The sequence below is a fragment of the Simochromis diagramma genome, unplaced genomic scaffold (genome assembly GCF_900408965.1).
Source record: "Simochromis diagramma unplaced genomic scaffold, fSimDia1.1 OVJJ01000131.1, whole genome shotgun sequence".
Classification (NCBI taxonomy): domain Eukaryota; kingdom Metazoa; phylum Chordata; class Actinopteri; order Cichliformes; family Cichlidae; genus Simochromis; species Simochromis diagramma.
In genome coordinates this window covers 10,839,561-10,855,710 of record NW_024387200.1, presented here as the reverse complement: position 1 = coordinate 10,855,710, position 16,150 = coordinate 10,839,561, and the positions used below count along the sequence as shown (strand labels likewise).

Genomic DNA, 16,150 nt, shown 5'->3' with positions numbered 1-16,150 from the left:
GCCACGACAGAATGCATCCACACTAATTCACATTAAACAGAAATTGACACTAATCACTTAAATTCAGTCGAGCCAGACCCTCACAGATCTAAAATAAGAAAGAAATTCCTCCACAAACTGTAACAGGATGGCGATTCAACACAAAATGACATACACTGCTTGTCGAACTTGCCTTGATTTAGAACCAGCTGGCAAACACTTGAATTGCTTTTCCAAACAGATGTGTTTTTATGAATTAGCAGTTTTTTGCAAACCTTCACCAGTCTGTATATCAGTGACATTCAGTGCAATTACTGAGAAATCACTTTTATTTGCTAATCACAAGGTTGCATTTTTACTCTAGTGTGAATGAAACATCACATAATTTTGTTGATAGTCGAATTTCTTCAGCTGGCTGTACTTCGGTGATTCATCTTAGAATAGTGTTTGAACGCTTTACTTTCACTAAAGAAAAGCTCTCAATTGTTATTGTGTATCTTACAATATTAGGCGCCTCGAGGCGACTGTTGTTGTGATTTGTCTCTATAAAAATTGAATTGAATGAAAGGTCCTGAGGAGCTGAGCAGACAGAAGCCCCTACCCTCTGGGGTTCTTCCACCAACTGAAGACAAACAAATAGAAGTGGCCTGCTCTGCACTGCTGGACGTATGAATGCAGTCTTTAAAATGAGAGCTGATGACACATTCTCAGATTGTTTGGGACAGCTATTCTGCTCTTTATATCCTCTTTATGTATTTGAAAAGTTCAAAAACAGAAAACCTTGAAGCCCTTTTGTTGCTTCTTTGTCCAGCCCTGACAAAAATAAAGACTTGTGTGGGACTGGGCTCCAACCCAGCCACAGACCCACAGGTCTGCCTTACTCCACAAGGTTGTTTGTTTAGAGGAAAGTCAAAAGGCTATAATAATGTGTTTGGATTGTTAAGGCCCACGCTGCAGCATCTTCTCCTCGGACCACCGTCATTGACGTCATAGCTCGGCTCCCAGAAGGGGAGAAATGCTCAACTGCAAAACCAACAACAAGCAGCAGCAGAGCAAATGACCACGAACGAAGCTTTGTGCAGATCGAAGTGAAGCGGATGGTGAGGCCAGAGTTTGGCTGTGGATCACTCAGAAAGCAGTCGTGTGAACCGTGTAAAACTAACCCTTTCCACTCACATAAGTCACACACATGTATATTCACACACTATCTTCTCTTTACTGACCTTTGCATGTTTTTCCATCAGGCTGGAGGGTGAATCCCACAGGGCAGCTGCAACGCACCCCTGTAGCTGTGTCTTTACACGTCCTGTCGCAGCCGCCGTTGTTGACGGCACAGGTCTCTGCAGACGGCAGGGCAGAGATGGAAGAAAGGAAAGAGGGCTTATTACCATGTGAGCCCTACCTTTGAAGACATGAAAAAGCTATTTCTGACACCTGACACAGGTTGAGACAAAGCTTCATGCGGTAGAAGAATACAGTATGAAGTGACAGCACAGTGAACTGTATTCTCGTCTCATGTAGCTTTGTCAACACACGGATGAATCCTATGACAACTGCAGTTTTTATGAATGGAAGAGTTTTATATATTCATTTACAACACTTGGTAGTATACACACGTCAAGATTTATTATAAACAATGTATCAAAATAATGATAAACAATGTATCAATACAACAAGACAAATTCCACTGAGGAGTGTGAAGAACTCTGAGATCGGTCCTGTTTCCAAAAGTGACAAGAAAACACAAGGGTCAGTAGATGAAAAATAAAGTTAGTGGATTGAGTGCTGTAAGTCTAGAAGACATTCATCAGAGCTCAAGTGTATATTTTCCTAGAGAAAAATGTTCTTGTATCTGGTGGAGATAAGTATTCCCTGAGCTGATCCTAAACAAACACAAGTCCATGGTAACTCTGGCTTACCTGCCCAGCTGCTGTTGCTTTAGCAAAGCTCAACACAAACCTGCTCAATGGGCCTGCAGAAGTGCTGAAGAGGCTGAAATTTGACATCCAGAGGAACTGATTAAAACTACACCTAATAAGGAAGATTGGCTTTGTATCTGTTCTGCTTCTGGTGGAGTTGACTGAGATCCAGAGAAAATCGTACCAAAGTATTTCTGTAAGGAATACTAGAATATAGTATAATAACACATATAAGGAAACAAACAAACATCTCAGAAACATCCAATCTAATTTGTTTAATTCCTAAGAAGATGACACTCTGGACCTTAAATAGCGTTGGCAGGGACGCCCCCCACCCCCTTTCTCTTGGCAGCTTTTCCTTTAATTAAAATGCTAGGAGATTGTGTGCCCGAGTGAAGTAAAGAGCAAAGTAGGAAAGGCCTATTCAGTCAGGCAAACACATCCACATCTAAAGGTCAGTGCATTAGCATAATGCCCTTTCAGAATGCAGAGTCACAAACACATCTGAGCCAAGATGGCTGATGTTTGCTATCAGGAAACAGGAAGGTATTTGTACATTTGTTTGTTTTCCCTCATGCAGCACCAAACAACATCAGTCTCACGCCACCATCCCATAATCTGTGCTTTCTGGTCCGTATGTGTTTGTCACTCTGCATTCATCATCCTTTTAATGCCCATTTCTCTTGCTGGAAAAGTTTCCAAGCAAGAATGCAAAATGATTTCAAATGTAAATGTCTGGCTCAAATGAAGCATTTCAGGATGACAGCTGGCAGTTTTGTAGTTGGTGTGCTGTAAAAATATAGCAAAGACTGGAAGGAGAGATACCTCGACAGGCAAGACACAGCAGAGCCCTGTCCCGGACTCAGGCCTCTGTCAAGTGTGTGTCTCACAAACGTCTATTGCATTGAGGTCAGTGTGTCTGCATAGGTGTGTACAGTAACAGTGTATGTGCCTGTCAGTGTGTGGAGATGTTGTTTATGGGTCAGGGTGATTTATACTGAGTACAGTGGGCCCTGTCATTAGCTGAGGGTGAGCCTCTCTATCGCCACGCCCAGCCCAGCCCCAGGGCCAGGCTGAGCTCGGGAGTATTGATGAAATGCTGGGCCTGCCTGACGTCCTGCACAAGCCCCTCATACTTTCCTCTCCAAGCCTATAACTCCAAATACTTCTTTCAGGTTTATTTGAGAGTGAGTGGTGGGACATGTAGCAATAATCCGTTCTTTGTATTTTATTTTTATTTTCTACGATGGAGGGTGGATGCAAAGAAAAGAGAGACAGGCTTTCACTGGTGCTTGCTGAAAGTTTATGACAGTGCTTGCTACCAAACAAATACTCGCTGTAGTCTTGTGTTCAACATGCAGAAAAGTAGACCTGAAGATTATATTTCAGCTGTGGGCTCTGCGGTGAGTATGTTACATAAATTAAATGTGAGCAGTTCAGCGTAGACGGCTGCCTTGATTAAAACAGAGGTCGTCATATGGTGATTTCAATGATGCTCAAAGATCGCCCTGCAAAAATAACCTCATTCACTTTCTCATGTTGACCTTGTTAAAAAGTAACAAAATCTGTCAGTTCACAGCTCTAAAGTGCACACATTAACACTAATTGAAATTTTGCTTTCATCCACTGCAGCGTCTTCCTGATTGCTGGTTGCTTGTGTGCACAAGCAGTGTACCAAGCATTACAGTTGATGAAGTTAATATTCATTATTCAGGTTATATTCATTTACTTAGTCAATTACAAGAAGACCCTGCGATGTGCACAGCTGCTCCCTTTGATTATTCAGTATCACGTCCATACATCAGATATGGACTCTAAAAACCCCAAGAAAGTGATATATACAAATTATAGAGGTTTCATTCAAACATTCAAACTTAAGCGATGCCTCTGGTCAGAATTCTTTAAAAAAATGTAAATTTAGAATTCTGCAAGTGACACATCTATTGTTGAAATGTGTCAGTAGCCTAAAACACGCCATTTAGTATGGCTGCTCCGAGTAAAGTTAAAAATGTTCTCCTCATTGCTAAGCATTCAGAACTGCTTTTGCCAGAGTGGTTAACAGGGGTCACATCTTTTTCCTTGTGTCTTGTGTATTTGTGCACATTTTAAAGGCTTGTTATGTTTCTTAGAGCACTGTTTGTTGCTGGAATGTGAGCTAATCCCTCAAAAACACGCCCAAGTCCCTGACAGCCTCACATAGTGATCATCCCCCAGCTCCATTTATTAAAAAATACTGGCAACTGCCAGTGCTACCCCTCAGCCTCCTAACAGACACACCTAAGGTATCAACTACAAAATCTTCCGTCACCTTGTTCTCAAGTTGTAGCATTCACAAACGTTGGTGTCCACGTCACCTGGTGTGGGGATGATAATACCCCATGTAAAGCCTAGCTCAGCCCAGTAGAGCTATTTTGTAGTATATTTATATTTTACATAATTTTAATATTTGACCATAAACATATATATGCTTATACTTGTTGATGTAGCCATTTTTAAAACTGCTATTGTTGAGAGGAGGCTGGAAGATGATACAGACTAAAGAAGAGTCCAGCTTCAGCTGTCAGGATTACAACAGGCCACACAGGAGAAGAGGAATAAAAGGTAAAACAGTTGTACATACATATCTGTTAAACTCCTTACATATTAACACTGACTGCTGTTGCCAACTCTTTCCATGAGAGGAGGACACATCTCCTATTTATTTAAGCTGGGGAGCATAAAACTGTGCATGCTAAAGCAGAAAGGATTAGGACCTGCTGCACTGCTGTAAAAAGGGAACAGTGGCATGACCTCTCAGCACTCGACAAGATCCACTGTCGATCCTGCAATGGCCATGTTATTGAGCTATGTATAGAAACACCAGTGTTGGGGAGTAACGGAATACATGTGCCGCCGTTACATATTTAAAATACTAAATATGAGTAACTGTATTCCGTTACAGTTACTCTCATTGAGTAACGTAACAGAATACGTTCCAAAATACATTTTGGGGCATGTAATCTGTAATCTGTACTGGGATACATTTTAAAAGTAACCTTCCCAACACTGATAAACACACACATAAACACACGTGACACACGATCAACTGTGATGATTTCCCTTGTAGCACCATTTATTAATTTATTTTTACATTTTGCTCTCTCCTGTACCTGATCCACTTTTAGCTGCTCATACAATATTAACACCATGAGCTGTCACAGAATGATTTAAGCCTAGTCTCTTTCCTCCCTATTTGCACTCTCCCTCTCCTTATGGCCCGTTTTAGCAGCACATTTTCATTAGAGCCTCGGCTGCAGCTCGATCAGTCTTAAACACTGTGTCATCTGCAACAACGAGGGTGGACACTGCAGCACCATTTCTCTCAGAAGCAGACAGAAAAATGATAGTAGTGTCAAATCTAACATACTGATGCTCTCAGACAGTTTCAGTGCAGCAGTGGTGAGGTCTCTGTGCTCTAAGGAAGCACATATACATATTTATGCTCACAGATCTGAAGGAAGCATGTGAGGTATTAATGTTTTACAGAATTAGGGTCATATTTAGGACCAGGCTAATATCTCTCTATGATATGTTAGGGCACAAATCAGCATTTATCAGTGTCAGTCAAATTTTAATTCAACAGCAGTTATTATCAGGAATTGACTTGTCACGTCAGATGGGTTCTTAGTATTTAGTTTGGTTTGGATAACACATGTGTCACCTGCTGTTTGCTGTAAATCTAGTCTCAATAGAGACTTTGGACATGGAGCTGTCCAACACGACTTATTTCAGCTCTTATGGGAGTCTGCTGCATGGTTATTATTGGTCCAGCCGATATGGTTAATGGTTAAAAGCTAAAATAGGAAGATCTTGTTGACAACCAGCTAGGCATCAAAAAAGGAAAGAGTAGATCTTTATTACACATGACATGAATGAATTAGAGGCGCTGCTTGTTACAGAATCGTGTTTCTCTGTGGAGGTTTGTGCCATTCCAGCGTGGCATACATGACAGACTTTCAGCAAACCTGTAACACTACTTTTGGGGCAAAATCAGAAGAGGAGGCTTGCTGATATGACAAGAGATGAAGCAAGGTTTAGAATGTGAGCAAATCAAATATTTGGTAAAAAGATGAATGGGAGCGGAGAGAAAATGGAAGAAAAGCTAAAGAGGAATGAGGAAGCCTGCGAAACCCAATTTTCCATCCTTTCTTCAAGCCACAGTGGCCAGAACCTGCTTAAAGAAAACTCGTGTAAGTTTGAAACATGTTTTAATGGACCACAGAGTATACAGGACATTTGGTAACAGCAGGACTTTAAGTTGCTAGACTCCAGTCTGAGAAACAAAAAGACCCCATGCATTTAAGTAGAGTAGAAATGTGTTGCTTCAGAAAAGGCACATCTTGACTGATCCACCCATTTGATTTGGTGAAAGTCTGATTGATTGAGGTGCTACAAAGTCATTTTAAAGGTGTTAAAGTAACCACGCTTGATGATAGGCTCCAAACCTTCATTAACTCAATCGTAGTTTGATGTTTTTAGCCCACCCTTGGTGTTTTTGGAATTAATTACAATTGGGATTAAGATTAGTGGCTCCAAAATTTTCACCAATAGCACAGACGCTGATCTGCAATAAATTTAAAGGCGGAATAGATGGATACATCCTCATAAAGTGGTACAAACCATCACTGAACCATCAATGTGAACCAGGGATCTGGCTGCTAGAGTTTCACCGGCACCTTTCACAGCCTCTTACCTCTTCGATGGCTACGGTTATGAGAACGTTCTGCTAAGTACAGCTGGAACCTTTTATGCTACACTTGTGTCAACATGGGGAAAGTTGGGTCTATGACCTTTATTTTTCTATAAAGCCTTTTGTTTTGGAGCATCAGTAATCAGAAATACAGGAAGTGGAAAACAAAACATTTGGAGTATAACTGGGAAAGTAAATGTTAGTCACTGAGAAAACCTTCGAGGCCTCCAGAGGTTTGAAAAGTAGAGTTATTCAGTGAGACTTGTTTTACCCGTGTTTTTAAATCTCATCAGATATGAGAAAAAAAATAAAGCAAACTGTGACTGTGGGGGTAGATGCAGTGAGCCCCGAAGGGTTTCCAATTTTCTCTTGATAAAATTTAGTTAGAGAGGAGAAGGAGAAGGGCGCGGATAGGAGTAGAGTCGGGAATACAAGCACAAGCGCCATAGCAACACATAGAAAGAGGAAGAAAAGAGTTACCCATAAGTAGCCGCCGTTTCACCCGCTTGTCCACATCAGCTACTGACGTGGCATTGAACTCAGAGCTCTCAATTGCAGCCTCATCTTTCTCTAAAACACAAGTAACAAGGGGACAAACAGTGAGCAGCAGGTTAATGAGAAGCCCAAATGACCAGACCTTCAGCCCCTCTTGGCGTTTGAGCAAAAAACCAAAGCCAAGAAGCAAGAAGCGATGAAGAGGCGCCAAAATCCCTGTTAGAGTGTTAATCCCCAAACAAATGATGAACCCCCAGAGCAAATTAAAAGAACAAAACAAAATGAAATGAAAATGATCAGTATCAGTGTGGAGCTTTCAAAATGAAGCGGTAGGTAGACAATAGGTAGGGAAGGGGAGGAGCTTCAGGGCCCACATATGAGTAGATTTGTTTAATGATAGCGGTGTGGGGTTTTAGGAGTGGGATGGGGTTGGGATGAACAGTGGGATTGGGGTTTATTTCTTTGATGGAGCTTCTGTCTTAGACCAGCCATGCTTTGTCAGCAATGATTTCCTCACATTAGGATGGAGGGACACGAGAAAGAGAGGGAGGGGAAGTCACACGTGGAACATGTTCGAGACGAGCTGCCTTAAACGTGGGCACAGAGACGAGAGGGATGACAAGAAAGAGCAGAAAGAGTGATGCACAAGAGGTCACAGGGTGGAAGGAATTGCCTGAAGAACTGAGCAAAGATGAGATGATTGAGAGGGAATGAAAAACACAGAAGAGCAGAGAAAGAAGAAAAACATCAGTCCCATCATGCCCCACAGTGGGAGAGCTATATGAAGGAAGGAGGTCTGAAGGGATGGGGTTTGAAGGGGGTGTAAGGAGAGCATGCAGAGAAACAAAAAACAGGAGGAGGTAGTCTGGGGGCAGCGCTGGTTGCCTGTTTGTCTATGGCACATGTCACAACTGGCTTTAACAGTCAACGCTGGAAAAACCACATTCCCAAAGGCTGGGCAGCGGAGGTGGGGTGGGGGTGGAAGAAGGCAGTCGGATGGCTGCTAAAGAGGCATGCATGTGCTGCATTGGGGATGGTAGGTTTGGCGATGGGCAGGAGAGGGAGGTGGTCTTTTATTGGGCTTGAGCCATTAAGGCCTGAATGAGCATCTCTGTGAATGCACGCCACTCGCTTCAAAAAGGACAGGCCTTGGATGTACATGCTCGGTCTCATGAGGTGGGGATGGGGGAAAGGGGCATAGATAAGGGGGCAATTAACGTCTGCCTCAGCCTGCGACCATTTTCTCCCTCTCCTCTCAGGCACATGATGGACAAAGTGGAGGGCTCTCTGAAGCACACTCAGGGATGAATGGAGGCTTTTCTGGTGCTGAGCTAGTGGATAAAATGTAGTTATTTGAATGTGTGTGAGTGCCGAAGCAAGAGCTGCTGCATACCATCTCTTGTGTGAAATAATCTGTCAGAGTGGGAGACATAGTGGATGTGGATGTGTCAGACAGGTTTAGAAGGGGTTGAGGGAGAGAGGTCCCAGCCACTCATCCCTAAAGAGTCTATGGGACTAAGTGGTGGTCGAAGTCCCATAGAGAGGGGAGTTGCTTTAGAGAGCCAGACCTACAGAGAATGAGGAGCGGGAAGAATTGAACCACTCTACTACTACAGCGAGGAGGAGATGGTAAAACCAATGCACTGGGGACGAAACAGAAGGACCAGTGTTGTTAAAAACAACAGCAGCAGCAGCAAAAGAAAAGTCCTTCAATTAAAAAAGAAAGAAAATTGAAAGAAAAAAGAACAAAAGTGAATTACAGGCTCTCCTATGCAGCTGAGCAAGCAAACAAACAGCCAGACAGATTAATGAAAGACAAACGGTCGATGTGGCATGTGAGCGACGCATGCAGCAGGAATGGCAGGTAATAAAGTGAGGATGGGTGAACCCTCCAAGTCCCTTTTCCTCAGTTAACATGTATGGAGCAAGAACAGGTACAAGTGGATGGAGTTGCAGCGACTTTGGTTTTTAACCAGTCTGTGAGATGGAGGGTGAGGAGGTAGTGAGAGAGCTGGAGGAGGAGGTTAGCTTTGCTTTTATGGGAGCTTTCTCTAAGATCAGGCTGCAATTGAGATTTCCATTTTTAACCACAGAGTCTAACAAAAGGTCCCCCAACCCATAGTCACTCTTTCCTCTTGTGCACTGAGGATTAATCCCCGTATCCACCTGATTCGATTTGAACATGGTTGCTCAGACAAGACAGGCAATCAGGTACTATCACCAGAAAGCAGGAGGAGGGAGGAGGAAGAAGGAACAGAGGAGTAGCGCTATATAGAAAGGGTCAAAGGGGGTGGGGGTTAAAGGTAGGCCCATAAAGCAGTTGGGACACTCAGACAGAAGGGTCCTTGCTTTGATCAAAAAATGAAGAGAGAGACAGACAGACAGAGAGAGAGAAAACACACAAGATACTGGGAAAAGAGGAAGAGAAGTGTTCCCGCTCTCATTTTGCTTCCTCTTCACAGCCTTTTCTTCATCGAGTGTTCCAGTTCTTCAGAGCCGCTGGAAGCAAAAAGGGTTAGTGGCAATCAAAACCCGGCGCTGCTGAAGAGCAGCACAGCAACCTGCTCCAGTGTTAAGGCTGAGAGACAGCGAGGCAAGTGTGTCCAGTGTTCAAACACAGCCATCAAAATGTCATCAGATAATTATGTGTTCACCAGTGTTCACAGACACGACTCACCACAGACTCATCAGCTCATCCGTAACATTAAATATGAAATCACACTTTAGGTTTTAACCTCTCCTTGATGTATACGTGTTGTGTTCACCGAGGTTCAGCTGTCAGTTAAAAACCACTTGTGAGCCACAGTCACACACAGTCTCATCCGAAGCTCTGAACTCGATTGCTAATAATCCAAGGATTTCTGTCTGGAAACATACTTTGACCTTTTCTGGAGTTCCAAACAGCCACATAAGACTCATTTTGCTATCCTTAACTTTCCAAATATGAGGAGCTGCCAGCTTTCAGATGTCAACCTCCGTCTCGTAATACACATAAACGCCTGGTTTTTGTCCTATTTTCTTTAGCTGACTGGGATATTGTCATTGCTTTTGATCAGCAGCTCTTTTAGCAGGAGACACAGAGATTTTTCCTGTGCACCAATTTAACTTGAACAGATGGTCTCTGCTCTCATTTACTCTGAGCCAAAGTGAAGCTTCTTCCTTAAAACTTTAAATAACTAAGAACAGCAACTGAAAATACTAACTATGCTTAATAATTCACTCCCCAAATTAAATAATTTTCACAAATATTACACAAGAATGGTCATTTTAAGGACTGTATCTAGTGTGCCATTTCCTTTGTGCAAACAGTGAAAACGTTGTTTATTCCGTACTGTAAGACACCGGAATATCTGCGCAGCTCACAGTCCAAGCTAGCCAACACAGGAATTTACCATGAAAAGTGTTTGAGAATCATGAGAGGCCACCTTCACGTCCTACTGCAAATCCTTACAGTAGCGACATTGATTTAAGTACACTGAGGACCCTGATGATTATTAGAATATGTAATCTGACGATCAAAAATACAAGTGATCATGTGTGTAACAGCAGCACTTGTACCCATATACTTAAACTACGACAAGCTCTGATAAACATGCTCTGAGAGCCGGGTTGTAGTGATGAAAACTGCTTTCAGGTTTAGCAAAGTTTCTTAAATTTAAGTCAACAGTAAGAAGGAAAAGCTCTGAATGGCTTCACATACCTGGAATGCCTTATTCATGCTTTAGTGATCGGAGAGCGAGTGAGATGAAAATGAATCTCCTCTAAGCAAGAACCAGGATGTGTACAAATGATCTGTGTGAGCAGAGACAGCTCCCTACTGCTCGCTGACTGAGCTCATTACTTCTGATATAATGAATGTGATTATTATTCAATACATGTTTAAAATATGTCACCACTCTTTCCTCGGTCCTGACATGTTACTGCTGGCATGCTTAATAAATACGAACTTTAGCTCTCCTAAATAAGTTAAGCTTGGATACAGTAGCAGAGTTGGGTTTGAAAATCATTGCACTGAATCTTTCATTTGCATTTTACATGTTTTTGGAAAAAAAACATTTATTTGTGCTTCTTCAATTATATAAAAAAAAAAAGCAGAGTTATTTTAATTTGTTACACTATATTCTCTCTTGTCTTACTGTGTGTGTGTGTGTGTGTGTGTGTGTGTGTGTGTGTGTGTGTGTGTGTGTGTGTGTGTGTGTGTGTGTGTGTGTGGCATTCAGACTAAATAATGTAAAGTATGAGTCACAGTCAGGTCTCCAACTATGATTAACTGTACATGTATCGCAGTGTTCCCTTCCTGTTGAAGCCCAAAACATTAGTAGAAATTCTCATCAAAGCTTTGAATCCATCGTCTTTTTTAAGGTCTGTGTGAAAAGCTTCCTCGCTCCCTCGTGTTCACAGAGCTTAAGTACGGTAAGGTTGAGGCAGTATGGGGGAAGAACTTTTAGGTGATCTGTCTGTTGACTCACCAGCTCCAACCCCCCGTACATGTTACTCTTTGTTCTAAGCTATAAAACTGTCTGAGGCCTTCCATTATACAGCAGATGTTACAGTCAGGCAGCTGTGAGAGCTTCGGGGTGTGTGTAGAGAAACTCGGTGGCTGTCACTCACCAATGCAGGTCTTGCTGTCTGAGTGCAGGGCATACTTCTGGTGGCAGCCACACACAGGCCCCGTGTCTGTGTCGTTGCATGTGTGCTGGCAACCGCCATTTCCATAGTTACAGGTCACTGAAGATAACACAGACATCAGCTCTCTTTAGAGTTTATAATACAGTGCCAGTGTTCATTTACTTGTTTATTTGTCTATATTTGTTTACATTACTGATCTCCGGTCATTTGTGCTGTAAGACGCAATCAGATTTATGCTGGTCAACAAGTCAGCTTGACGTGAGTGAGAGGACAGAGAGAGAGCTAGAGGAGAATACACTGAGTGGGAATTAGATGGGATGGTAGCAGAAAAGGGAGAACAAGTAAAAAAGAGAGGGAGCGAAAAGTTATTACGGTGGAAGAAAGGGCGAGAGAGAGGAAACGCATACTGAAGCATAAAGACATGGAGGAGAGAGAGAGACGGGATCTAACGGATGGAGAGGAAACTGAGCATCATGTTCAAATCATTTCCGTAGCAGTTTCTATATGTTGCTGTTTCTGAAACGACCGGACATTTTAAATACAAATACGCACAATAAACAAGAAACCATCAATATTTGTCTGCCTTCAAAAAAATCAACACCAGGGAAAATCCTGAAGAAAATTCTTTAGTGTAATAAACAGCTTCGATGTTTCAGGTTTCAAGTTCAGACTGCAGAAGCTGGTTAGGGTTTGGTCAGGTTTCAGTTCCTCGGCCCTCAGCAGCAAATAATAAATCAGCGTTCAGATGCAGCAACATTTAGAAACTAACAGTAAACCTCTGTGTTAAGGTCTGATATGTTTTACTCTTTCATCCACCTCAGCCTGGATGGAAAGCTAGCTTTATGGCTCCACAATAACATCAGAGTACCTCCTTCTGATTTGCAGCACAGGAGCTTTGTCTCTATAAGGGCACTGGAAGAACTGACTGTGTTGGTGACTGCCATCCTGGCTGCTGCCAGGGCCTAAGGAGCTGGGAAAGAAAAGTGTCTGGACTTTTTTAAGTTTCTTGAAGACGTTTCATCCAAGAAGCTTCTTCAGTTTTAAGAGCAATTGGTGGAGAGTCCCAGATTTAAGCCCTATGGGAGTGTCCCCAAGGGGGTCATGGACCCCCTATTGATCCTCCACCTAGTCACTTGGTTATGAGAGGTGAAACGTCTTCAAGAAACTTAAAAATGTCCAGACGCTTTTCTTTCCAAGCTCCTTAGACTACGATGACCTGGATGAAGCTTCACAGACCAAACAGTGATTACTTACGTGCACTGAATAAACTCTATACAAGACCAAAGGCTTGAGTTTGGTCATTAACCGTTCAGGGAAAGTAAAGTAAATCTTCCTGTAGTACTCAGGAACAGTGTCTGTTCTTAGTATCTAGCAGAGAAATTCAGTTTCAGCTTTTGTTCCTTGGAACATAAAAACAATCACCTATGAATTCCTATGTTATCATTTTTCCATGATTTTCAGGTCCTCCTATTTTGCCGAGTGTTCACAGGTCACAAAAACCAAGTGTAAATAGAAAAACTTAGATCCTTAAGACTCTTCATCCTGTGTCGATTAAGAACATCAAACACAGAGAACTGGAAATGCGATTAACAGGCATAAGAATGACAGAGGAAAGTGAGGTCTGTGCGTCTGTATGTGTGACGCTGGAGGCTTTGCAGTCTGCCAGTTCTTTCATCACTCATTTACTACCGTCCACTGCTGCCATGCTCAACAGGCCAGCACAGCACCGGGTCCCTTGCCGCTAATGAAATATTACCACAGTGGGGGAAACATTAGAGCTTTTTTGAGGCTTTCAAAATCTTAACACTCTCACTGCCTAAAAGTATAGCGAGATGATTTGCCAAACATTGTAAGTGAAAGCTCACTTTCCCCCATCAAAAACAGCAGCCCAAAATTCCAGGGCTGCAGGCTCTAGGTGCGAGGAGTGAGAAACAGGAATTGAGTTGCAAAAGGACATGAAATCGCTCTTCTGAATCCTTCAGCACCTTCAGCTTGGCTTGAAACGCTTAGCTGATTTTGGTATTAAATGTCCAACCGTATATTTTACCACGGGAGGCCCGGTGGAATTGGTCCATTCATTGCTATTGCAGATGTTTATAACAGGAACATTTTGATCCTTCGTGGCACTAATACATCACCTCAATAAAATCAGGTCTATAAAACAAAGTGATAACACCTTGCTGTCATGTGAATTGTAAAATACAACGACAAGCCTGCCGACTAAACATTCACAAACACACATCTATGAAAAACGTATGTAGACTTAAAAGGCACGCTGTGTCAGTGAGTTGACAATGACACGGGCACTGTGTGCGTCGGTTTGGGTAAGTGAAGGTCAAATGTGATACATACATGTGCAGTCCTTCTGATTTTTGGCCAGCTCAAAGCCAGGACGGCATTCACACGACACGCCGCCTTTCCCCGGAGCTTCCCTGCAGATGTGGGCGCAGCCGTGGTCCTTGTTCATGCAGTTCATTCCATCTGGGTGGGAACACGGAGAATATTTAACACTTTACATAAAGAAAGCTTTTTTACCTGATTATACAGAAGCGAGAGGACAGTCCTGATCTTGACTGACTTAGCCCCTCAGTCTGAAACAAGCCTTTTTAGCTTTAATGAATTCTACTATTTGAAACTACTTTCTATGGGCAGAAATCTGTGCCATCAGAAACTGAATTTGAAAAAGTTAAATTTGAATTTGAATCGCTCGGATTGAATCTGAATTGTAACTTGAATAAATGCTTTTACAAACTGAATATGAATTATCCTAATTTGAAATTCAATTTATTGGTTTGAAAATGATCATCACTAAATTGAAATTGAATTTTATATTTTGAAAATGAATTCATTTGCTTTGAAACTGTATTTTATCCTTTAAAAATTTAGCTCTCGAATAATTTCAGATTCACTTCTCACCATTCAATTTCAGTTCCAAAATTCAGTTTTTGGGACTTACATCCAGAGTAATGAGCGCAGATTAATAGAACTACGTTTTACTAGCGGACCGAAAGTGTTACTGACGGGAATCTACAGCGTCTTGAGCTGAATTAAGACTTCAGAAGTCATTCGTCATGTCGAATGACCAGCGGAAAAACTCTCAGGTTGGTAATAAATGTATTACATGTATAAGAACAAGCGTCATGTTAACAAATGATAGCCGTACAGTAGCATTACAAAATGCAAAAAGGAGCCTTGAGTGTTAAACCCATATTACTCCAAAGGTGGTTTTTAGTTGTCTAGCTGACTATCCCGATTCCTCTGCTGACATCCTTCACCAACTTCATCATCCTTACACCCTTAATCACAGCTGTAAAAATCCCACAGGGTGCCGTAATCACACACGGCAGGTCAGCCGCAGTATTAAAAGGAGACAGCAAGGAGACTTGTAACTGAAGAACTGTGGTTTCTCTGTTAGATGTGTTATATGTGACAGCAAGCCCAATCTTCAGGGTGAGCTGAACAGCCAAGGGTCATTAAACCGCTGCTTTTCTTTCCTAATGCTACGAGCCAGAATGATGCTATCTGAAACCTCATTCTCACACACGGTAGAATCTCGACACGTCTTCATCAGGACCAATTAAAGTCTACATGTCAATGTTTGACCCATCTCAGCTTCCACTAAGGCTTTTTCTTGTCAGCACTTACTATTTCTTTGTTCTAGTCTGTTCATCTATTCGTTCAATCACAGAGGTCTGCTTGACTCCTGGTGATTTACAGAGCACATTGTGGCAAGAATATGTGAAATAGGACAGGGGAGGAAGCAAAGAAGCAGAGGATGGAGGATCAAGTAGTGAGGAAAACGCCAGCCAAAGATATCACTGAGCTCTGGCAAGAAATGGGGAATTCGTTTGGGTTTGTGTCACAATCAACTGACTTTCTCTACAAAACAGAAGTTGAAAATTTGATAGGGGGCTTCAGTTTGAAAGAACAGTTTGTTTCATCCTCGTAAGAAGTTGTTTTTCTTGCATAGCTTTTTAGTGGCTGGTTGCTCATACGACTCCTTTCACTTAATAACTGTTGGACAGTCTTTATTCTCCTGAAATGGGAGTGATAATGAATGATTAATAACAGAAGGAAGCTCTGCCTTCAAGCACACACAGACAAACTTTCACTACAGCAGAAGTGACCTGTTATGATTACATTCGTTTTTAAATTTCAACACATTTTAATGCATTTATGAGCAGGATTGAGGTTCCCATGCTTAGTATGGCTGCCATGTGAATACTGTGAATCCTTTGAGTCATCAGGAATGACATTAATATTAACCTCTTAGGCCCCAAGCCTAACTGATCTCCTGCCTTTTGCCCCCGTATTAGGGGGCGTTGGGGTTTAAGAGGTTAAACTGTAGCACTTCAGTGATACGTACCACTGATGTCGGGTCCCCGTGGCAAATAAGGCC

The 16,150-nt window shown here is 42.2% G+C and overlaps 1 protein-coding gene and 1 long non-coding RNA gene across 3 annotated transcripts in view; one reads left to right on the top strand and one right to left on the bottom strand.

Moving 5' to 3' along the window:
* The window catches only part of scube1 (signal peptide, CUB domain, EGF-like 1), a 121,606-nt gene that overhangs the window by 35,308 nt on the left and 70,148 nt on the right, over positions 1-16,150 (bottom strand). The window contains exons 5-8 of one of the 2 annotated variants that reach the window (XM_040050526.1): positions 14,104-14,232; positions 11,734-11,850; positions 7,108-7,197; positions 1,203-1,319 (exon numbers count right to left, since the gene is read on the bottom strand). In XM_040050526.1, coding sequence (XP_039906460.1) covers positions 1,203-1,319; positions 7,108-7,197; positions 11,734-11,850; positions 14,104-14,232 — 453 coding nt within the window. The remainder of the gene's footprint in view (positions 1-1,202; positions 1,320-7,107; positions 7,198-11,733; positions 11,851-14,103; positions 14,233-16,150) is intronic. The other variant, XM_040050527.1, reaches the window with a different exon arrangement.
* LOC120745553 lies at positions 5,752-9,628 on the top strand. Its single transcript, XR_005698656.1, has 2 exons — positions 5,752-6,127; positions 9,585-9,628. It is a non-coding gene; the product is annotated as an uncharacterized LOC120745553 (long non-coding RNA).